At 44.3% G+C, this 23,260-nt stretch overlaps 1 protein-coding gene across 1 annotated transcript; it reads right to left on the reverse strand.

The window, feature by feature from the left end:
• Positions 1-5,198: 5,198 nt before the first annotated feature.
• Positions 5,199-22,784, reverse strand: LOC129520027 (NXPE family member 3-like). Its single transcript, XM_055340926.1, has 5 exons — positions 22,675-22,784; positions 13,470-14,197; positions 8,604-8,677; positions 8,287-8,499; positions 5,199-6,090 (listed from the first exon to the last, which is right to left on the reverse strand). The coding sequence occupies exons 1-5, from the start codon at positions 22,768-22,770 to the stop codon at positions 5,558-5,560; spliced, it is 1,644 nt and encodes a 547-aa protein (XP_055196901.1). The 5' UTR covers positions 22,771-22,784; the 3' UTR covers positions 5,199-5,557.
• Positions 22,785-23,260: the final 476 nt, after the last annotated feature.

Below are 23,260 nucleotides of genomic sequence, written 5' to 3' on the forward strand. Positions count from 1 at the left end.
CCACAGGCTTGAGCTCACAATGTACCCTTCCCTGCCCACACCTTGATCTGGGACCTTCCCAGACTCCAGAACCGAGAGCCCCCGGGTCTGTGGCACTTCATTAGGGAAGCCTGAGCAGACTACTACAACTCCCAGTGTGAAGTCACTGCATTTGAGCCAAGAAGAGATGCACAGCAGCAGGTGCTGATCTATTATTCCCACTGTGCACACACAGTAGCATGAATAAGCTCAATAGCACAGATCCGAGTAGTATGTGGTAAAATAAGTAGGGAGGGATAGGAAGGAAGCTTCCTTCCTTTTTAATATAATTCATTGTGAGTTTACATTTAATTTTTCTCGATTAAAATTCTTTTTATTGTGATAATGTGTACCTAACAAAAATTTACCATTTTAACCATTTTTAAGTATACAGTTCAGTGGCATTAGGTACAAGTATAGTGTTGGGCACATATTTAATTTTTAATAATGGCTGTGTTGAAAAAGTGCCCACAGCATTCCCCAGAGTGTAACAATCAGCTCTAGCACGCTTCCCTCTTTGGGCTTCCTTGGTGATCATCAGGTGCCTTAGCAAATTTAGAAGAAAAAGCCACGAAATGATGATTGACACATAAGTCCTCTTCCTCTCTTTTCATTCCTTTATTATAGATGGGTTTTGTTACCATCTGGACTGAGCATGTGCTTACAGGGCCTGAATTGGGAAATGGATCTCAGCTGAAGTGGGGTGTAGTTGGTGTCAGCCCCAGAAGTCCTTGTCATTGCGTGTCACCAGCCTGTGGTCCTTGTGTGGTTGTAGCGAAACAGCAGACATGTATTCCCTCACAGTTCTGGAGGCCAGAGGTCCAAACTCAAGGTGTCAGCAGGATTGTGCCCAGGGGTGTCCGGGGACCTAGGCCTGTCAGGCACTTCGCAATCCTTCCTTTCTCAGGCTGCCTTCCAGCATGAAGACTGGCTTCACTGCATTCCCAGCTCAGACAGAGTGGATCAGGGCCCTGGGTGTTCACTGGAGGGTCAAAAACTGGGAGGAAGTGGTTAAGGAACATGCCTTGGGACAACACAAGCGTGTGACAAGGGTGAGACCCAGAGAGAGAGAGAGAGTGAGAGAGCACTTGCATCTGAGTCGAGTGCGTGGAGAGGTGACCGCAGCAAGGACCCAGGAGGAAGAGGCTTCTCCAGAGTCTGGGCATGGTAGCTGAAAACTGCAAGTCACCCCACCTGCAGTCCTGTCCCCAGCACAGTCTGATGTGGGACTTGTGGTCTCTTTGAAAAAATAATTATTCCATATAAGCAAAAGGCGACGCTCCTCGGTACAAACTGGTGAGTGTTGTTTGTGAAGGCAGAGAAGAGGGAGCATCTCTGTTTGTGCTGGATGGGATGCTGCTGGTTCATGAATTGCTCAAGAAAGCCAATTAAAAAGTAAAGGCGGAGAAGATGCCAAAATCACAGGGGCATCGCCCGAGTTGGGCTTCCTGTAGCAAAGCAGGGCACAAGCTCTCTTGTTGGACTTCGGGGCCCATTCTTCCTCCACACCCACCTGAGCACTGGTGCCCCCTGCTCATCCTGGGCTTGATGGACTGATGCCCCCTTGTGCTCAGCCAACTGGGGCAGTGGCAGGATCCTGATCAGGGGGAGGGAGGAGACTGAGGTCACATAGGGGAACCTCGGGTCCCTCTGGCTGGGTGGGGGGGCACACTGTGCAGGGCTGTGGTCAGGTTCCCTGTGGGTGGGTCACCTTCTTTTTAGTTTTTTTACTTTTTTAATATTTTAAAATATTTATTTATTTATTTATTCATGATAGATGTAGAGAGAGAAAGAGAGAGGCATACACATAGGAAGATGGAGAAGCAGGCTCCACATCAGGAGCCCAACGTGGGACTCGATCCCGGGACTCCAGGATCGCACCCTGGGCCAAAGGCAGGCACCAAACCGCTGAGCCACCCAGGGATCCCCGGGTCACCTTCTTTTTAGATGGTGGGTTTGCCCCTATCTATTGTGAGATCTGGGTCAGAGCACAACCCATGCCCATGTCTTATGTCAAAATATTGAAGTTATCATAATCTGCCAAATAATATCTCTCTGTTCTGAGAAGTATACCTTCCTAATACAAAATCGAGAAATGTTTGGTTTTTTTTATAGAAGTTCAGCATTCCCCAAGGAAGATTCACTACTTAAGAAAAGATGATTTATTTATGAGAGAGAGAGAGAGTGCAAGCACATGAGTGGGAGGTGAGGGAGAGGGAAAAGCAGACTCTCCACTGAGCAGGGAGCCTATTGCTCGATTCCAGGACCCTGAGATCATATCCTGAGCTGAAGGCGAGTGCATAAACAACTGAGCCACTCAGGTGCTCTAAGAAATGTGTTTTTACACAAATGAAAGTTTGCAAACAAAGACAACTGTATTATTATTACATGAGCCTGGATCATCTGTTTTGGTTTAGCGGTATTTGCAGGACTTTTAAAGACATATGGAATTCTTCAAGTATAATATATTTATGCTGTAAAATTTACTTTTTGTTTCAGTAAAATCACTATGTTGTTATAATCAATAGTTCCAAAAAATTTATTTTCTATGGACAGCAATGCTAAATCAGACATCTTTTTGTCTAAGAACAGAAATAATTTGTTGAGAAAAGTCTGCCACATGACTAACCCAAGAAACACTCCTTTTAATTTTTTTAATTGGAATATAATTGATGGATAGCATTGTATTAGCTTCAGGTATACAAAATAATGATTTGATATTTGTATATTGTGAAATGATCATCACAATAAGTCTAGTTGACCTTAATCACCAACATAGCTACAAACACTTTTTTCCTGCCATCAAAAACTTTAGGAGCTACTCTGGGGGTGCCTGGGTGGCTCAGTAGGTTAAACCTCTACCTTTGGCTCAGGTCATGATCCCAGTATCCTGGGTTCGAGTCCCACATTGAGCTCCCTGCTCAGTGGGGCATTTGCTTCTCCCTCTGCCCCTCCCCCCAGCTTGTGGGCTCACTCTCTCTCTCAAAAATAAAAGTAAAATCTTAAAGAAAAAGAGCTACTCTTAGCTGTGTTCGTATATACAATATAATATAATGAACCATAGCTACCATGCTGTACATTATATCTCCAGGACTTATTTTATAGTTGAAAGTTTGTACCTTTTGACCCCCTTCACCTATGTCACCACCCCCTCCCCACCTCTGGCAACCACCAGTCTGTTTTCCCTCTTTATGAGTTTGTTCATTGTTGTTGTTGTTGTTTTTCAGATTCTACATATAAGGAAGACCATTTGGCATTTTTCTTTCTCTGTCGGGTGTATTTCACTAAGTATAATGCCCTCAATATCCAACCATATTGTTGCAAATGGCAGGATTTCTTTCTTTCTTATGGCTGATTAATATTCCATTGTGTATATATGTTACTGGAATCCGGTCTTTGGACCCAGCTGTGGTAGAAATGAGGCTGGACCCAAAACTTAAAGGTATAGGCAAGGTTTTACTGAGGCAACAACTGCTGCTAAAGGGAGATATAGTCAGGACTATGGTTTCAGACTGGCTCTCCAGAGGACAGCCAGGGAAAGTTTTAATGGGGCTGAGATGTGAAAAAGGAATGATACGCAAGCACATAGGGCCGGGGAATCCCAGGAAAGTGGGTGCGTAGGTGCAGTTGACAGAACATGCTTCAACATTAGACATTTCATTTGCATGTTAAGTCTCCACCTCTCGGCATGTTTTTTATGAGAAGGAAAGTCAGTGAAAGGACAGTTTTGGCGACCCTCCTGTCTGGAATCAGTCTGAAGCAGTCTAGGTTTGCTCCTTAGTTCAAGGTCTGCTCTGCAGGAGAAGGGTAAGAGCCTACAGGGAGCACTCCAGGTGCTGGGCTTTGTTCCCAGGGCTCTTGACTGTCTCATATACACCACATTTTCTTTATCCATTCATCCCCTGGTGGACACTTCAGCTGTTTCCATATCTTGGCTATTGTGAATAATACTGCAGTCAGTGAAGGAAGGGGTTCAGATATTTTTGAGTTAATGTTTTCCTTGCCTTCTGATGAATACCCAGAAGTGGAATTACTAGGTCATCTCAGCAATGTGTTATTTGACTGAAGTTTGACTTGTGTCATTCTTTTAGAAAATCAACTCTATTTCCTGAGTGATTACATATTTGAAATGTATGTTGCCTCAGTGGTGGACTACAGGGCTTGTACTTGACCAAGGACCCCAGCTGCTATTCTCTGACAACCCTCACAGTGAGGCTGCTCCTCCCATAGGCTGCCACTAGCCAGTGACTGAGTATGGTAGGAATACTGAGGTTGGCCCCTTCCTGGGACATGCAGGACTCCTCTGATGGTCAGTTTTGATTCAAGAACTTCCCATTGGTCTTGCAGAAATGTTCTTAGACTGCAAAGTGGTCTATAATGCATCTACCCAACCTTCTTTCCTTCTCTCCTTTGCATCCAATCTGACAAGCTCTCCCAGCCTAACTGGGCTTCCTCCGAATTATCTCTCATATGTGTATCCTCTAAACATATTTGCATTTCAAATGATGAATAAATAAATAAGGTCTTAAAAAAAAGAACCTCAAAATAAACCCATCATGTATATCTCAAGTAAATAAAAACAATAAAAGGAGGTGGGATAGATTTTTTGTTTTGCGCATTGAAAAATTGTTGGGAGCCTATGTATTTCAATAGTAATTATCTCCTAACCATGGGATTCTAGGTGATTTTATCTTCATTGTTAATTTTTTGGTACTGTTTCAAAAAAATTTTTAAAGGTTTTATTTATTCATGAGAAATACAGAGAGGGAAGCAGAGACATAGGTAGAGGGAGAAGGAGGCTCCCTGCGAGGAGCCTGATGTGGGACTCAATCCCAGAACCCCGGGGATCACGACCTGAGCCAAAGGCAGATGCTCCCCTAACTCTGGGAAACAAACAAGGGGTAGTGGAAAGGGAGGTGGGCGGGGGGTTGGGGTGCCTGGGTAATGGGCACTGAGGGGGGCACTTGGCGGGATGAGCACTGGGTGTTATGCTAAATGTTGGCAAATTGAACTCCAATAAAAACAAACAAACAAAGGCAGATGCTCAACCACTGAGCCACCTAGGTGCCCCTTTTTTCAAATTTTCTACAAAAAGCATGTATCACTTTTACAACTAGGAGACATATTTTTATTTTACAAATCAACCCATACAAGTTTTTACGTATATAGTCAGGCTCTCCACCAGGGTGGCTCTGATGAACTGAAATAGAATCCCTCTCATATCTTTGCAAGGCTCACTGACACTCCAAATGGAGACACTGGCACATAAAATGACAATCCTTACATGCACAGATGTGATAAATGTTGCTAGCTCTGTCTCTGCCCTCACCACCTCAGCACTGCTTTTCTATGTGGGAACTGGACCACTGCCAGGTTTCCTTCACCTGCCACCACCCACATCCCAATTCTTGCTGGTTGAAATATGGCCCGTGCATTAAAAAAGTAAGAGAAGAGGTACAGATGGCTGAAGGGAAGGGCTTCCAGGCTTGATCATCACACCAGCTTCTCCATCCTCACAGCCCAGAACCTGCAGAAGCTTTCAAGTGGGGCAAATGAAGGACAGGAGTAAGTTGACCTCATTGCGGATGATTAGCCGCCCTGGGTGGATTCTGTCGGGCAGGCCCAGACTGGAGGTCATTTCCCAGGCGTCCACAAAAGCCACATGGAGGTCAGCAAATGCAGCTCGGAGAAGCCGGTTCACCTGGAGGGTGAACCAGTCACTGCCATACACGGACTTGTAGCCAGTGTTGGCCAGCTTGATGACCACGAGAGTGCGGGGCTCCCGGGCCAGCAGTGCAGCCACAGCAGCCCTGATCCCTGCAAGTCGTTGCACAAAGGCAGATGGGGGAAAGGTGGTGAAGTGGGCGCCCAGGCCCAGCACCACCACTGTGTGGGGGCCCCCGGCCAGGCCCCCCAGCTCCCGGACCACAGAGTGCAGGGAGGCCACTGGTGTGCGCAGGGAGCGCAGGGGCCTGCTGTGAGCCCGCCAGTGCAGCACTATGCCCCGAGTGGTCTCCACTGCCATCAGGGGCCCCGTCTGATATGTGGTGTGTAGATCCACAGGCTTCAGGGCTGTGGGGAGGACAAGAGGAAGCATAGGGGTTAATATAAGAACGAACTTCCTCATTTAAAAACACAAAAGATCTAGTGTGGCTTGCTTTTCTGTTAGCACACAAGTAGCCTCTGGCCCAGTCACCTGGTTATGCTCTTCCTAATCTGTAATATCGCCATTGACCTTCCAGTTACCAAGTCTGGGGACCTATTCTCAGTCCTGAGCCACTCTGGCACCTTGGAGCATTTTGCTACCTTGATGGTCCTTTAGACACGCCCTCCTTTCTTAGCAGTATGTTGTCACCCTCTGCAGTCTCCTTTCAGACACAACACTTCAACTTGGATTCATCCACCAGCTCCCTTCAGCCGCCCCTGGAGGAAGACTTGCCCCCATGCTAGAGAGTCAGGGCTGTCCAGTTTATATGCGTGTGCAATGGTGGCCAGCCAGGGGCCAGAGGCTTCTGATATCTGGTCTGTCACTCAGCTGTGTGCCCTCATAGATAGCTAGACGCACCTGCAGGAAAAGACCCCTCCTTTCTTCACACAAAGTCCTTGCCTGCTTATCCCGCCTTGTGCTTCAGGTGGTACCAAATCAGCTAGCAGGGGATCTGGTTTTTCCAGTGTTCTGTCATGAGCTTCTGTTCATCATTAGAAACACCTCTTGCTGGACACCTGGGTGGCTCAGTGGTTGAATGTCTGCCTTTGGCTAAGGGCGTGATCCTGGGGTCCAGGGATTGAGTCCCACATTGGGCTCCCTGCTGGCAGCCTGCTTTTCCCTCTGCCTGTCTCTGCCTCTCTGTGTGTCTCTTGTGAATGAATAAAGTCTTAAAAAAAAAAAAAGCACCTCTTGCTTAGGAAAGTCACTTACTCCACCTGCCACATGCAGAATTATCCCAAGGCAAGCACCCTGGGGGGGGGGTGTCACCTGAGGTTACCTAAGCATCAAATTAGTTGGAACTAGAGCTCTCTTTGTCCCTAAAGGAAGGGGCTGCACCCAGACCAACCCTCCTGGGAGACAGGGGCTTCGATCCCTCAAGCAGGAGGGTAGACTACATCCCACAGACCTCAAGGTGGGGCAGCTGGTACTTTTAGAACTTCTGTAAACAAATGGCAGCCCACATCCATCTTGTGCCAGGAAGCCCAACAAGGCTGCCCTCATGCTCAAAGGTGAGGACGAGAAATGGGAGAGGATTCTCCTTCATGAGAGCACAGACTCACCCTATGGGCCCTGCACACTTCTCTGCTGCATGATGGGAGGACAGGTAGGGGAGGTGGCTTGGTGCTGATGTTCCTTCTCTCCTTGGCTGTCATTTCCCCCCACTCCCCTATAAAGCATATTCCTTAATCCATGTTATGTTATATTGTAAAATCTGTGCACAAAAGTTGAAGGCTCAGTTGGGGACTCATCCTGCATGACACTCTCACCTCTTTTAACTTTTATCCTCCAGGGCATAAACATGAAACTCTATCTGAAACTTAGACATCTCAATTCACTTCCAATTTCGTGTGTCCAAAAGCATCATGCACATGCTCCCCAGAAGCTCCTCCCACCTCTTCAACTCAATATGAAGAATATACAATAAATACACCATCTTTTCCCACTGCTGTCTCTTGCTTCCACATCCAGTCAGGCACTCCAGTGACTTTCATTTGGAGCCCGTTTCCTGTTATCCCTAGTTACCAGATTATCTCTCCTCTTTCCAGAAGCAATCAGTCAACAAACTGTCAGTTCCTCCGGTATGATACTTCCTTTACTGCTGACCCTAATTTAGTCTCTCATCAGCTCACATGCTGACCTACAGTTGTCTTGTCTTGGACTTTCTCTTTTCAATCCAATCAACCCAACAAACTGAAAACTCTGAAAATATTCAGTGTCTCCTCCATGTCACAAGATAAATCCCTGGTTTCCCTACAATACTTTTCTTAAATTCCAACTCTGGTCCTCCAGTATCCCTTGGCAAATCCTTACTTCCAGCTAAGGTTAGGTACTCATTGTTCTTCAAACATATCTACACTCCTGTTAGAGCCTCCAATCACTGACCTAATTGTTGAGATTATGTGTAATCTGGGCACCTTGTTCCCCATCCCTGCTTCTGCCCCAAGCTCAGGTATCCTCCAGGTCCTTCTCCTGAAGTGTTCTCTGCCTTCTCAAAGCCCTGGATCTTATCTTCCCTTTTTCTCTTAGGAGCCCTGCCCTCTCCCTTCACAGCCACTCACAGGGCACGGTGTCACGCAGGTACTCCCACCACTGCCGAAGCGTGGAGTCCCCCATCATATGGACGACGTGGCCAGCCAGGCAGCCCAGGATGCTATCAACGGTTGAGAAGGAACGGCCGGAGCAGGATAGTGAGTGCCACATGGCTTGGTGGTAGAAGCCAGAGGGCTTTGGGCCCATGATCCCAGGGTGGCACGGTTGTTGAGGGGACAGAACTGTAAACAATTATTTGTAAGCAAAACAATCTGTGGGTACAGAGGAGTCTAAAGCCACAGGCATGGAATAAGTGCTGCCTTTTCTGCAAGCCCGTGTCACTTACCCAGACTCTTGTTGCTCTCCTTGGCCACCCAGATTGGAGAAATATCCTGAGGGAGGACCTTGTCTGTCACATTCCTGAAGAGAAACCAATTGGCAGGAGGGAATGTGTGATGAGAAGGAATCCTGGGCTGAGGCAAGATGGGGGTTCTTGGAGGAAAGGAAGTTCTCAAAGTCAAGGACATCTCTCCAGTGTCAGGAGACAGTGAGTGGAAGCTAGAATTCAGCGATCCAGGGATCCAGGTTCTTGGCCTCGGTGATCCCATCAGTGCAGAGAGCAGAACTGCTTTAAAATGTAACCAGGATTTTGGTTTTATTTAGGTATGATGGGGCCAACAGATCAGGAGATGATGGCCATGAGAAAGATAAGGTGTCACTCAGAGTTCCTGAGAGGCAGGGGCACAGTGTACTACTATACCAGGCCACACAGGGAAGTACAGGGTCAGTTGGGGGCAGAGGACAACAACCTAGGTCAGGATTTTCCCGGGAAGGAATAGGCAAGGAAGGGTAAGCATCTGAGGAGATTGGTTATTTGAATAATTTCAGTGGGCTCTGGGCTGTAGAGGTAGATTGTAATTGTCAGCACCTGGCCCTGAGGTGATTTTAGGCAGGGAGGGGATATTGGCCCAGACTGTAGGAGCCAGATAAAAGGAGGCAGGGTGGTGGTGTGCACTCAGGATCGGGTGGTATGCTCAAAGCAAGTTGTTTGCTATCTCTAGGAGCTAGAGATGAGCTAGCTATCCCTGGAAGGGGCTACCCCTCCCTGGGGCCACAAGGCTCCAAAGCATCAAAGCATCACAAAAATATAGGAAATGAAAAACATGATTTAAGGCGCCTGGATGGCCCAATCGGTTAAGCATCTGACTCTTGATTTCAGCTCAAGTGGTGATCTCAGGTTGTGAGATTAACTTCCCAGTTGGGCTTCATATTGAGAGTGGTAGAGCCTACTTAAGATTTTCTCTTAGGTATCCCTGGGTGGCTCAGTGGTTTAGTGCCTGCCTTTGGCCCAGGGTGTGATCCTGAAGTCCCACATCAGGCTCCCTGCATGGAGCCTGTGTCTCTGCCTCTCTCTGTGTCTTTCATGAATAAATAAATAAAATCTAAAAAAAGAAACTGATGTTTTTTTAAAAAAAGATTCTCTCTTCTTTCTCTCCTGACTCCTTGCCCACTCTCTTTTAAAAAGCAAAACAAAACAAAACAAAAAAAAACAATAAAAGAAAAAAACCCCATGATTCATACAAAGGGACTTGGAGCCTTTTGCAAGAAGTGCTAACTCTCCTCTTGGTCTCACTGAGGCCACTCCTACTGGATTCTCCTGCCTATCATTAGACCAGCAGTCACTCCCTGACCCCTGGGATGCCACCCCCCCCCACCTACCCCCGTTGCCCCTTGTGTGAACCTTCTCCCCAGGCTTAGGCTCAGCCTTTATTCCTCCTTCCAGATTGCACTCCTTCCCTTGGTGGTCTCACTCAGCCAAGATCTCTGGCCCAGTCTTTTCTGCCAAATTCCAGGTTTATGAGCCTAACCATCTGCTCAGCATCTCCACTTGGTGTCTTAATGCACGTGACCAAACTCCTGCTCTCCACCCTCATCCCCACACCCCACTGCCCACCTGAGGTTTTCTCATCCCAGCTGATGGCAACTGGCCTTTAACAGGTGAGTGGGCCCCACACCCTGCACTCATCAGCAAGTTCTCACTTTTTGGCACATTCCTCATTTTCTCAGGACATCCTATGGGCACTGCCTTAAGAATATACCCAGAAATGAATAGCTTTAGACACCTCTACTACTGCAGCCCGAAGCAAAGGTCTCCTACCTTTCATTCTCCCTGATTATCCCTTAACCTGCAGTCTATTCTCAATGTGACCATCTGAGAGACCCTTTAACAATGTGAATCGGGGGCACCTGGGTGGCTCAGTGGTTGAGCATCTGCCTTTGGCTCCGGTCATGATCCCGGGGTCCTGGGACCAAGTCCTGCATCGGGCTCCCCATAGGGAGCCTGCTTCTCCCTCTGCCTATGTTTCTGCCTCTCTCTCTGTCTTTCATGAATAAATAAATGGATAAATCTTAAAAAAAAGTGAATCATATCATGCCCATCTTCTGTTCAAAATCCTGCAATGATTCCCTTTTCGCTTACAGAAAAAATCAACGTACTTACAGAGCCCTTCCTGGTCATACCATGTCCCTCCCTTAAGGCCACTGGTCTTCACCTGCCACCTCCCCGTCCTTCACTCCATCCCAGCTATTTGTTCCACAGACACACCAGGCACCCCATGGCATTTCCTCTGCCTCAAAACTGTTCTCTTAGGTATATCCTGTGTCAACTCTTTCATCCCCTTTAAGTCTTTGGTCAGATGTCACCTGCTTAATGAGGTCTACACTGACCCTCTATTTAATATTACAACCTGTCCCCACCATACTCCTAATCCTCCCCTGTATTTTAAATCTCCCCTAATGTTTTATTTACTATTATTTACTTATTGCTATGTTTATTGTTTCTGACCCTTCCTCCTGTCATAAGTAAGCTTTACCAGGGCAGGGGCCTTGCTGTCACTTGGCGGCTGCATTCCCAGTGCCTCCAGCAGGACCAGCAAGACTGTGCATGTAGAGGCCGTTCAGAATGCATTTGCTGAATGAAAGAACGGACTGCTTGAAGGGGCTGAGGAGAGGGGAATTTGCCTCTAAGGGGGAGAGGGGATGAGAATATTTCTACAATCTAAAAAAATGCCTGAGTATGGCCTTCTTTGAGTGTCAGGGCCTTAGTGCCCCCTAGAGATAACAGCTTCAGGAAGCAGGTGAAGGATAATCCCAGAGACTCTGGACCCGGGTGGAAATGCTTGCCCTCCCAGCAGAGCCCAAGATTACACAATTTTGGAGAGCAGACACTTTGGAGTGACCAGCATGTACAGGACAAAGGACAAAGGAAGAATCCCATATGGCCAAAGTGTCAGTTTCTTTGCAGGACCTTAGGTGAGGGGAGCTTTTGCCACCAGCCCATCTGCAGAAGTCCTCAGGTGGGATTAAAATTGATGTCAAGAAAACACCTGACCCTGGCGCTGCAGATTCATATCCGCTACACATTCGCCACATGTGTGGTTATCTCTTTAATGCCTATCTTTTTTTTTAAAGATTATTTATTTGTTTGTTTATTTATTTATTCATGAGAGAGGCAGAGACACAGAGAGAGAAGCAGGCTCCATTCAGGGAGCCCGACGTGGGACTCAATCCCGGGACTCCAAGATCATGACCTGAGCCAAAGGCGGCACTAAACTGCTGAGCCACCCAGGCATCCCTAATGCCTGTCTTTTATCAGTACACTCTTGGCTTGTGTGGGATGGAGCTACATTTGCCCTCCTCTCCCATCTTCAGGACCTCCAGGACTTTGGACAATGTCAGACAGGGCAGGGGCCACTCAACGGTAGCAAAACGCTTGGAACAAGATTGTAAAAGCCAACAGAGCCACTATATGTTGTCCCTGTTCTAAGCACTTTACACATATTAATTCATTTGTTCTTCACCACAAGTCTATGAGGGAAGTACTATTATTATTCCCGTCTACAGATGAAAGAACAGAGAGGTTAAATGACTTGCCAGAGATCCCATGGATAGAAGCTGGCAAGTTGGAGCAGGTCAAGTCAGGATCAGAACCCACACACTCTTACTCCAGAGACTTCTGGGCTGTACCCCGAGGGACTTCCTGAGATGGATCCTGAATTTAACCTTAGATTTACTTTCAATTGACCAATGCAAAAAGGATGTGTTCTCCTTTTCTGACCAAAGGGAACATAAGAATTGGTTTGGAAAGACCAAGGTTTCCTGGTGCTAAATTCTCATGCCAGGAAATAAATGTTAGTGGGTATTTGCCAGACTGAGCTACTGAGAGCCTTCTGAAGTTGAGTGTCTGGTGGGGCCAGCAGGCACCTTGGCACCTCAGGAGTCTCTAGCTTGGCTCACCCCCTCCAGTCCTCATGGCAGCCAGTGAGAACTTCTGTGCTCTCTGGGGCTGAGGAGCAGCAGCCATTCCAGCTGCCATCCCTCCCCGGAACACCTCTGGCTCTTCTCTCCCCAGTCAGTGGGGGTGGCCCTCCACCCATGCTCTGCACCCATTTAGCCATCTTCTGGGACCCTATCTTTGCCTCCATCCCCTACTCTCCCTGCTGGGACCAGACGCCCAGGTCTCACACTTTAAAAAATGCCTCCCATCTCTTTGGGGTCTCTCTGCCCCCACCCCACCTCAGATCTCAGGGACAGCAGGGCTCAAGGTAAGCCAGGCTGTTTGCCACATCTTCCCTCCTTGACTCCCATTCTCTGTCTATCCAGAGAGGCTTGCTCCCCCAAGACTGAGGACAGTTCTTAGCCATTCCCAGCTTCTAGGCTATAGGCTCTGCTCCCCTCTCATTCAGGGGGTCACATCCATCTTCCATACTCCCCAACAATATATGCTGGTGATTTCTTCACTACATCTCTTCTTACAAGGGCCATCAGAAGAGCAGAGAGGCCTAGAATGCTTCTCTTTTGCCAGAGACCCATGCTTCTCCTTTAAGCGTAGCTAAATTGCCATCTGCCTGACCTGCCAGGTGGGGTGCCCTTTCTCTGTCTCCTCACACCACTCCTTGCATACTACACTTAAGCACTCATCACACTGTGTGTTTTTAAAAGCCAGGAGTCTCCTCAGTGAAAACTTGTAGAGGGCAGGGATGCTGACCATTACATAAAAGTAGTCAGCACTTAGTATGAGACCTGGCATGCAGTAGGAAACATGTTTAATAGAAGGGAATAGATGGATAAGGGTGGTGGCTCAGGGAGAATAATCACAGGGGCTGGGGTCAGGGATTGGGGCAGACATCCCAGATGATGCTGGGTTTCTTACCATGCCAGTAGGGCCTCCTCGTGTGGTGTAGTCACATTCCAATAATGTCCACTTGAATGCCCTACCAGTGAGTCACAGGGTAGGGTAGGAGGTCGAGCACAGAACCAGAGCTCACCAGAATCTTCATCCCTGTAGTGACAGGTAGATTCTTCCTCCCCTATTAGCAGGGGGTTAACATTGCAAGTCACAATTTCTTCATATCCTGTGGGTCCTCGGAAATAGCCCGTGAAATCAACCATGGCCCACTGGTCTCTCCAGATTCCCCGCAGGACCCCAACTGCCTCACTGGAGTGGATCAGCCGTACTTGCACCTGGGCCTGTCCAGCCCAGAGTAGGGGGAAGGACAACAGGTAGGTGCCATTCTCCAAATCCTGTATATCCCCAGGAACTCCTGCCTTCAGGTAGGGACCCAACAGCTGTGCTCGAAACAGATCCCCACCATGGGTCTTGGGCCTGCCCCGGTGGTCTCTGGCAATAAGAATGGCCTCTAGGTAGCCTCCCAGGGTGTAGCTGGCCTGAGAAGTTTTCCTCAGGTGGTAGGTGGAGGTCTGGGGACTGGTGGAGGCTAAAAGGTCTCCCCCATCTCCTGGGGTGGGAGGCCAGTGCAGAAGATGGGTCAGGTCTGAGAGCTCCTGAGGGAGAGAGCCAGAAGACTTGTGGGCTGGGTGGGGCTGTGGGGGCAGAGGAATGGTGTTGTTGTCAAGCCAGGAAACTCTGATGTACAAGATCTGTGGGTAGAGAAAGAAGAACCTGTCAGTGGTTTACGTCTCTTCACCTTTCTTTTGGGAAGGCATTGTCAGTTCACAAGATTTAGTTCTCTGGTGGATCTCAGGCAGGAATCCTACCTGCCCTGCCTCATGCTGCTTCTGATCCAAAGCTGGTGTCTGAGCGACCACCACACACATCTGCAGATAACAACTCATGTTTCCTGGGTAAAATCAACATGAGCAGGAAGAAAGATTTGGGGGTTACATGAAGAAGAAAGAAATGTTACAGAGCAGGAGAAGAAGGAGCTATTTCCTTTATGCTGATCACTGAGACCTGTCCAAGAGGCACTTACTTAAGCCCCTGGAATTTGAATTTTTTTTTTTAGTATGAATTGTTGGCATAGTTTGTGACTGAGAACTGGGGAGGTGGGACACAGTTTTACCGGGGACCCAGGCAACTGGGGAATGAGACTTGATATGGTGGAGTCCCACCAGAGTCTGCCAATGGCTCTGGGAGTAGCTTGAGATTGAGTTCTTTATCCATAGGGCCTACTGGAGCTACCTACCTCAAGCCAATGGTCAATACAGTGGTCAACAACTGCGATTTGTCAACAGGAAGGGATGGCCACCTTATCAGGTTAGTGACAGGGTGGAGGCTGTCTACATCTCCTTCTCTTGGTTTCCCTCTCCATATCAAAGGAGAAATAGAGTGGAGAAATGAGGGAAGTGCACACATGAGTAGAGCATGCCTCCAGCTGACTCAAATCAGCTAGAGCCTTGGCTGAACTTGGCAAGAGGGGACAGAGGGAGAAGGGAAGGAGCAGAGGAGGAAAGCTTTTAATATGATATGCAATTGAAGTTTGAAATGAATAGAACTGAGTCTTAGAGACACAAAATCAACTGATTTCATAACTGAAATTGACTTAAAACTTATGGAATCAGAATGAGATGTGGTGGGAAGGATAGCACACAACAGACACAGTTCATAGCAACAACTGAATGAATTAAAATTGTTTCGAATTTATACTCCAACTAGGTTCTCCCTAAATTGGTTATAAGTTTTCTAGTAAGCATGGGCCTTTAGTTTCTGCAGGCTGCAGTGACCCAATTGATGGCTGTGGTCTTGCAACTGGATTTTAGTTGCATGGGCTTTAGTAAGTAAAACCTGAGCATCTGCTTTTGACTTTGATCTAAGAATCTGCTCCTAAAACTGTGGTTAGATTACCAAGACAAGAGAGCATATAGGTTTGTTGTTGTTTTTTATTTTAATTAGGCTCCATGCCCAACACAGGGCTTGAATTCACAATCCTGAAATTAAGCGTCACATGTTCTACGGACTAAGCCAGTCAGGTGCCCCTAGTTTTGCTTGTTTTGTATTTTAAAGTACATCCCCGGGATCCCTGGGTGGCGCAGCGGTTTGGCGCCTGCCTTTGGCCCAGGGCGCGATCCTGGAGACCCGGGATCGAATCCCACATTGGGCTCCCGGTGCATGGAGCCTGCTTCTCCCTCTGCCTATGTCTCTGCCTCTCTCTCTTTCTCTCTCTGTGACTATCATAAATAAATTAAAAAATTAAAAAAAATAAAGTACATCCCCTCTACCCAATCAGCTTGAGGGGGTTCATCTGTCTAAGGGGAGATTAGGATTTGTTAAAAAGGAATGCAAAGAAAAAGAGGATATGTAAAGGCTATGATGAAGGAGAGGAAAATGGGCTAATTTTTTAAGCAAGTTAAAATATTAAAAGCATAGTTGAGGCTTCCCTAAATGACTAGAGAACAATGGAGAGAAATATATTATCAGAAACAAACCCTCCTCTATGAAGAAAGATGTGACACAGAGATTTTTTTTTTCTGACATTAAAGTAACAAGTTACTCAAATACTGGAAAATTCAAAAGCAGAAAAAAGGCAAATTCCTGTTAATCAGGAATTGCTTTTGGCTGGTAGTAACAGACATTAACTTAAGTGGCATAAGCAAGGAAGACTTATTTTTCTCTCAATGAGTGTCTGGAAATAGACAATTGGTGGCCTTGGTCTTAAGTTTGTCAGGCCAAGGTCTCTGAGATTTTCTTTACATTTCCCTCATGGTCCCAAGAAGACTGCTGGAGCTCCAGCCATCACATTCATTTTTACAGCAGCAGGAAATAAATAAAGCAGGACACCAGATAGCTTTAGAAGTACTGTCCAACAACTTTTGTTTATATTTCATTGACTACTCCAGTCTGTGATGGAGTCTGGACATAAAGTTTCCCCTTTCCCAGGTTTGGGTAAGTAGAGAAGAATGGGAGAATATTTCTAAAATGAGCCAAAAGCCTTGTAGCCACCAGATTTAGTTCAGGAATCTGATGAGAGTGAAACCCAACAGGCTGACAGAGCAACTGCCCTTGGGAGGCATGTTTCTTGGGACAAATGAATTCCCGTGCAAGAAGACTTGGCCACAGCCTTTGGACAGAGCATGGAAGATGCCAACATGCAGATGGAGGGATATATTTCTCAAGGTCATGTAATTTACAGTACTCACGCCTTACATATCAGTTGGATATCAGGACTGTGGAAATTAAAAGGGAACAGGAAATTGAGATGTTTCAAACATATGGATCTGGGGAAGATGGGCCCTTCAAGTAAGGTCTGATAATGAAGGTTTTGCAATTGCACATTTCCACATTTTTCAAAAGGAAGGGATGTCCCATACCACATTCTCTGGAAAAGGAGCAAGCACACAGAGGTGGATTTTCCCCACAGCTAGAGTATGCACAGGACACAGTCATCCACAGTGGGGGAAATGTCTTAACAAAATTTAAGTTCATAGGTTGTGGACTTCAGATAACCAGTGCAGACCAATATCTGGTGAGGCTGAAATCAAGAAGCTTTTTCACTTCTTTGCCTACTGACTTGCCTTCAGCTACCTCTGAAGTTCAGCTTTGTTCTTCAGCAAAACCAGAAGCTGGATTGTACTAGGCTCTGGGAACATTGTTTCCTAGGTTAACTATTCAGAGGGGTGGGATTTTGCTATCATTCTTCTTTGTTCTATTTCTTCCTTCATTCTTAACCCTTAGGGCCTAGGTATGTGAGATTGTGATCCTGTATAGAAGTGTGTCTCTTTTGCAGATCTGGGCTTTCCTGCAGGCCGGTTTCTCTAGGTCTAGACTTGGGGAGGGTATTTGTGACAGACACTTTTGGTTGCCTATTCAATATCCCATTTTTGTTTGGGATGGAATATAGCCAAATGTGATACATTATTATCATGCGGTGTATTATTATTGGCCTGAGCCAGTCATGATATTCATGTTCTACACTTCCCCAGTCTTCTTGAAAGTTTCTCAGTTCTGGCTAATAAAATACAAGAAGAGGTCTGATGAGAGATATCTGGGACACCTGTCACTCCCTAACAAAAAGGACCAATAAAAGCTGGGACCGCCCCTATTTTATTTCCACCTGAGATGTGAATTCAGTGTCTGGAGGTGTGTTGGCCATCTTGCAATAAGAAAGAAAAGGCAGTTTCAAATTTTATTTCTTTTCCAGTACCTCCATTCCTGGTGCTGTGTGTTATAGAAGACATTCATATCATGATAGGGACCTCTGGCTGTTTCTTTGTGTGATGATGCTGGGTTGGCACAGTGTGGGGAAGGAGTATTCCTGAAAGCCATTCCTATACTGAGATAATTAGCTACAACTTAGCTATACACAAGAATGACTACAAACCCATTACATTAAAACTAAATAAATGTTCCTCAACTCAAATTGCTCTTAACAGGCTCTAAAAAAATGCCTGTGACCAAACACTCCAACAACATCTGACATGGAGGAAGTTTAATAGAAAGATACATGACCTTAACAGATCAAAATATTAAAATATTTCACTACTGTAAAACTTACAGAACCACATGGCATTACTAGCACACCTCTCATTGCCTTGGTAGGCATCTGAGCAAGTTAGAATCTGAACTTCAAGCCTCAGGTTATGACAACAGCAATGCCAACTCTGCCTCCCAACTGACCACATTATGAGAAACTATATATGATTCATCTCATTTTTGGAGATGTTCAAATATGAAAAAATGCATACCTTGGAATTGACAAAATATGATATATACAACATATATAATAGCAAAGGATTAATGCCCAGAAGATAGGAATGCCCACAAGTCAACACGAATGCAATAAATAGTCTAGTGGAGAAACTGGCAAAGTATATGAATAGGCATGTTACAGAAGAGGAACTGCAAAAGAAAATAAAGATCAGAAAAAGATGTTCAACTACATTAGTTATAGGAGCTAGGAATGGTTACAAAAGAGTCAACACACAGTAGCTTAAGAATGATGGTCTTATTTTTCTGATACAATGAGATGTCCAGGAATAGGACATCAAGGGCTGTTTAGTGGCTCCATAAATGTCAGTAAGGATCCAGACTCCACCTGCTGTCCTAATTATGTTAACTTGCTGCTCTGTGGTGCAAGATGGCTATACTTCCAGTGTTCATGTCCATGTGCCAGTAAGGAAAAATGGGGAATGGCAGACTGTGCTTGGTAGATTTTCTCCTTTAAATTAGGAAAGCAAACATTTTCCCAAAAGCCCCACCCAGAAGACGTTGGCTTTATATTTCATTATCAGGTGTCAGTTGACCACCAGACCTAGGAGAATGACATTATCATGATTGGTTGAGACCATTTATAATTCAACCTGGAGGGCTTGAGGTTTGGGTAAGGACCTTGCTTCCCTGAAACTCAGGGATCTCTGAGGTAGTTCTCCAGAAAAAAAAGTCTTGGTTTAGAGGTTCTGTTTTTAGAAAAAGGTGTTTAGTAGATAATTGACAGTCCTTTACTATGCTGGATATCACCTCTTCAGTGTCTACTTCAACTATGACCTAGGTGGACTATGGATAAGGAAGAACTTCCCAGATAATGAAGCCAAGGACCATGGAGAATGATGTCTGGGGAGCCCTTCCCAGGGGAGTGGAATGAGTACATACTGAATGCTTAACTCTTCCCTCCCTTCCCAAACCTCACCCCTAGCCTTCTTCCCAGACTCAACACCTAGAAGACTGACAGCTAGCTAAGCATAGGCCACCAACCTCAAAGCAGAACCCTGGAAAATTTCTCTGAGGACTCTGACTTGTCTTAGAGGAAGACCTATAGGTACTAACACACAGGTTCTCCAATAAAACAGCATGCCCAATCACCCTACATCGAAAAGCCACGGCCCATAAGCTTTCTGTTTACTGCTAGTAATAGAAATAGTTGATTTCTATATATTGGTTTTATTTCATTTAACTACCTTAAATTCAACTTTTGATTTAGTATTTTCTTCTTAAATGATGTTTCCCCTCCATAAGTGACATATCTACAATGTTGACTCTCTACTCCATTAACATGGTATATCTCTTATTTAGGTCTTCTTTGACTTATTTCATCAATGTTTTGTAATTTTCTGTGTATAGATCTTGGCATTATTTTATTACATTTATATCTAAGTATTTCCCCCTTTTTGAGGGGTACTACTACTGGAAATGGTATTTAAATTTGTTTTTGTTTCCAATTGTTACTGTTCATATATAGAAATACAATTGATTTGTATATTGACCTTTTTCCTGTGAACTTGCTAAATGTATTTATTAATTCTAGGAGATCTTTGGAGATTTCTTGGGGGTTTTTATATGAGAAATAATGTCTTCTGTGAATAGAAAGAGTTCTATTGCTTCTTTTCCAATATGTATACTATTTATCCCCCTTGCATTATTGCACTGGCTAGGACTTCCAGTATAATGTGAAAGAGAAGTGCTGCAAGCAGGGGCACCTGGGTGGCTCAGTGGTTGAGTGTCTGCTTTTGGCTCAAGGTCATGATCCCGGAGTCCTGGGATACAGTCCTACATCAGGCTCCCCACAGTCAGCCTTCTTTTCCCTCTGCCTATGTCTCTGCCTGTCTCTGTGTTTCTCATGAATAAATAAATAAGGTCTTAAAAAAAAGTGCTAGAAGCAGACATCCATGCCATATTCCAGATCTTTGGGAAAAACATTCGGTCTTTAACCATTACTTATGACTAAGTAGATTCCCTCTCTAAGGATAAGTAAGTTCTCTTCTATGCCTACTTTGCTAAGACTTTTACTCATGAGTAGATGTTGAATTCCATCAAATGCTTTTTCTGCATCTTCTGAGGTGACCATATATATGTCTCCCTTAGGCCTTTAACATGGTGAATTATATTTATTGATGTTTGAATGTAAAATCAGCCTTGTATACTTGGGATAAACTCCACTTGGTAATGACATATTCTCTCAGGAACATTTTTTAACTGCAAATTCAATTCTATAATAGATATAGGGCTACTCAGGTTATATATTTCTTTTTGAGTCATCTTTTGTTATTTGTGTCTTTTAAGGAATTTATTAAATCAAAGTTGTCAAATTTAGTGGCTTAAATTTGTTTCATAGTGTCTCATTATTTTAATACCTACAGAGTATTTATTGAGATACCTCTTGCATACCTAATATTGATAATTTTTGTCTTTACTCTTTTTTCCTCATTAGTTAGACTACAGGCTTATCAGTTTTATTGATCTTCTCAAAGAACTAGGATTTAAATTATTTTCCATATATGTTTTTGTTTGTTATTTTGTTTATTTCTGCTTTGATATATATTTTTTCTGCTGACATAGGGCTTAATTTGCTCTTCTTTTCCAGTTTCTTAAGGTGGAAACTAAGTTTATTGATTTGAGATCTTACTCATTTTTTGTTTTTTTGACAAAGGCATTTAATGCTATAAATTTCCCTTTATAATCCCACAAAAATTAATAGATCTGTTTTCATTTTCCTTCCATTCAAAATACTTTATAATTTCCTTTAAGATTTTTCCTTTGACTGATGGACTATTTAGATGTTATCTAGTTTCCGAATATTTTGGGAGTTTTCTAGAAATCTCTGTTATTGATTTCTAATGTATTTTAAATGTGGTCAGAGAACACAACTTTGATTTGAAACATTTTAAATTTATTTAGTCTTGTATTATGGCCCAGAATACAATCTATTCTGGTAAGCATTCCATGCCATTTGAAAAGAATGTGTATTCTGCTGTTGTGGGGAGTGTTTTTCTACATGTTACCTTGGTTTTCTTTTGACTTGTACTTTCAATTATGAATGAATTAATCTATTTTTATTTGAAGTTATTTAAGTTTTTGCTTATATTTTGAAACTATTATTAGGTACATAAGTTAGGTTTGTTATGTCCTCTTGATGGGTTAGTGAAATGTTCCTTTTAATGTTATGAAATAACTCCCTGTATCCCTTCAATTCCAGTTCAATACCTCAGGGTCTATTCTAGTCTTACCCTTTCCATATCTGTAACTCCTTCAAACAATCGGTTTCTCATTATCCCGAATTTACTTACTTGCCTGATTTCTCTGTATGAAACCAATTTCCCAACCTTTTCCTGCTCTTGTCCAGCTGCCACCTTTCTTGATTGCCCTCCTCCATAATCCCCAAGGGTTTACCCCTAGTGATATCAGGAAATGCCATCTCTTGGGGTAATCTTTTCCTCTGCCAGGATCATATCCCTAAAATATATATCCTATTCTAAGACAACATTTTTCTACTGGATTCTCTCCTGTTCTCTGATAAAGAACCCAAAACAAGAAAGGATGTTCAAGAAACCATTCTCAGTTTCACCAGAACTAGTCATAGCAACAATATAAACTTAGTTCAGTCTATGTGACAAAAAGTTTGAAGTAATGCTCAGAAGAAGGAGCTGTAGAAGCAACTCAGTTTGAAGACAATTGTTATTTAGCTTAACATAAATGATTCGTCCTTTGTAAATACGCAGAATTATATTTTTAAGGTTTCTTTTATTTTCCCTCCCTATTTATCCCTGGTAAAGCTTCTTTCTATAGACTTCAACTTTTTTTCAACAGACCCAAGGGGAAAAGAAAGCTTCTACATATGCACAGAGGGGGAGCAGGGTATCCTTTAAAATTTTTTTTAAATTTATTTATTTGAGAGTGAGTATGAGCAGCAGGGAGTAGCAGAGAGACGGGGGAGGGAGAAGCAGACTCCTTACTGAGCAGGGAGCCCAACACAGGGCTCAGTCTCAGGACCCTGGGATCATGACCTGAGCCAAAGGCAGACACTTAACCAATTGAGTCACCCAGGTGCCTCAAGAGCAGCGTATCCTTGGAGGCAATGTATGGAAGCTATCTCAGTTTTAAGAATTAAAAAGGAACCAGGTGAGCTGGAGAAAGAAAAAGCATGGATAGCTCAAGTTTCCATCTTCCCCTCAAACAAACTGTTTTTTGGACTAGCGCTTTGGACTCTCTTATAGCTACCCCTATCTGATATAATTTGCTCATTCTTTTTCTAAGAGCGTGTCCCTTTTTGACACTTTAGTTTCTGGATTAGAAAGAGGACAATGGAATGATGAAATGGAAAGTTTCCCTCAGCCTCCTTCTCCTAGATGAAAGCAATTGCTTCAAGCTCTATGGACAAATAGAGGTAAGTAGAAAGAAATATACTTACACAAATTGCAATGACTGATCCCACAACCATGGTCATGTGCCACTTGAACTGTCTGATAAATAGGTCTGTGGAATCCTGGAGTTGTTTACTAGACATCTGATATGTGATCAAGACCCTAGATAGATAAAAGTATAAAATCAGAAGGAGTGTCATTACAAACATGGTGAAATAAGAGTTTTCTACTGTCTTCCCTATAAAGAAGACCAATAATGACAATCATTGTGGATGAGAGGGTTTTTGTAGAAGTTCAGGTGTCCAGTAAAGAAGTTCCAGCACCCCTCTGGAGCAATTAAAATCTGGCAATTCTATTCATGTCCACAAAAACTTATACGAGAATGTTCATAGCAGCTTTATTCATAATATTCCCAAATTGAAAAAGAAAACACAAGTATCTACCAGTGGAAGATTACATAAGCAAGTTTTGGTATGTTCATACAATTGAATAACAACTAGCAAGAAAAAAAACAACTACAGATAAATGCAACAGCATGAATGACTCTCAAAAATATCAGGTTGAGTGAAAAAAGTAAAACACAAAAGGTGCATATTACATGATTCTTTTAGTAAGAAACTAAATTCTTTTTAA

This window comes from Nyctereutes procyonoides, unplaced genomic scaffold, assembly GCF_905146905.1.
Source record: "Nyctereutes procyonoides isolate TBG_1078 unplaced genomic scaffold, NYPRO_anot_genome, whole genome shotgun sequence".
NCBI classification, from domain to species: Eukaryota; Metazoa; Chordata; class Mammalia; order Carnivora; family Canidae; genus Nyctereutes; species Nyctereutes procyonoides.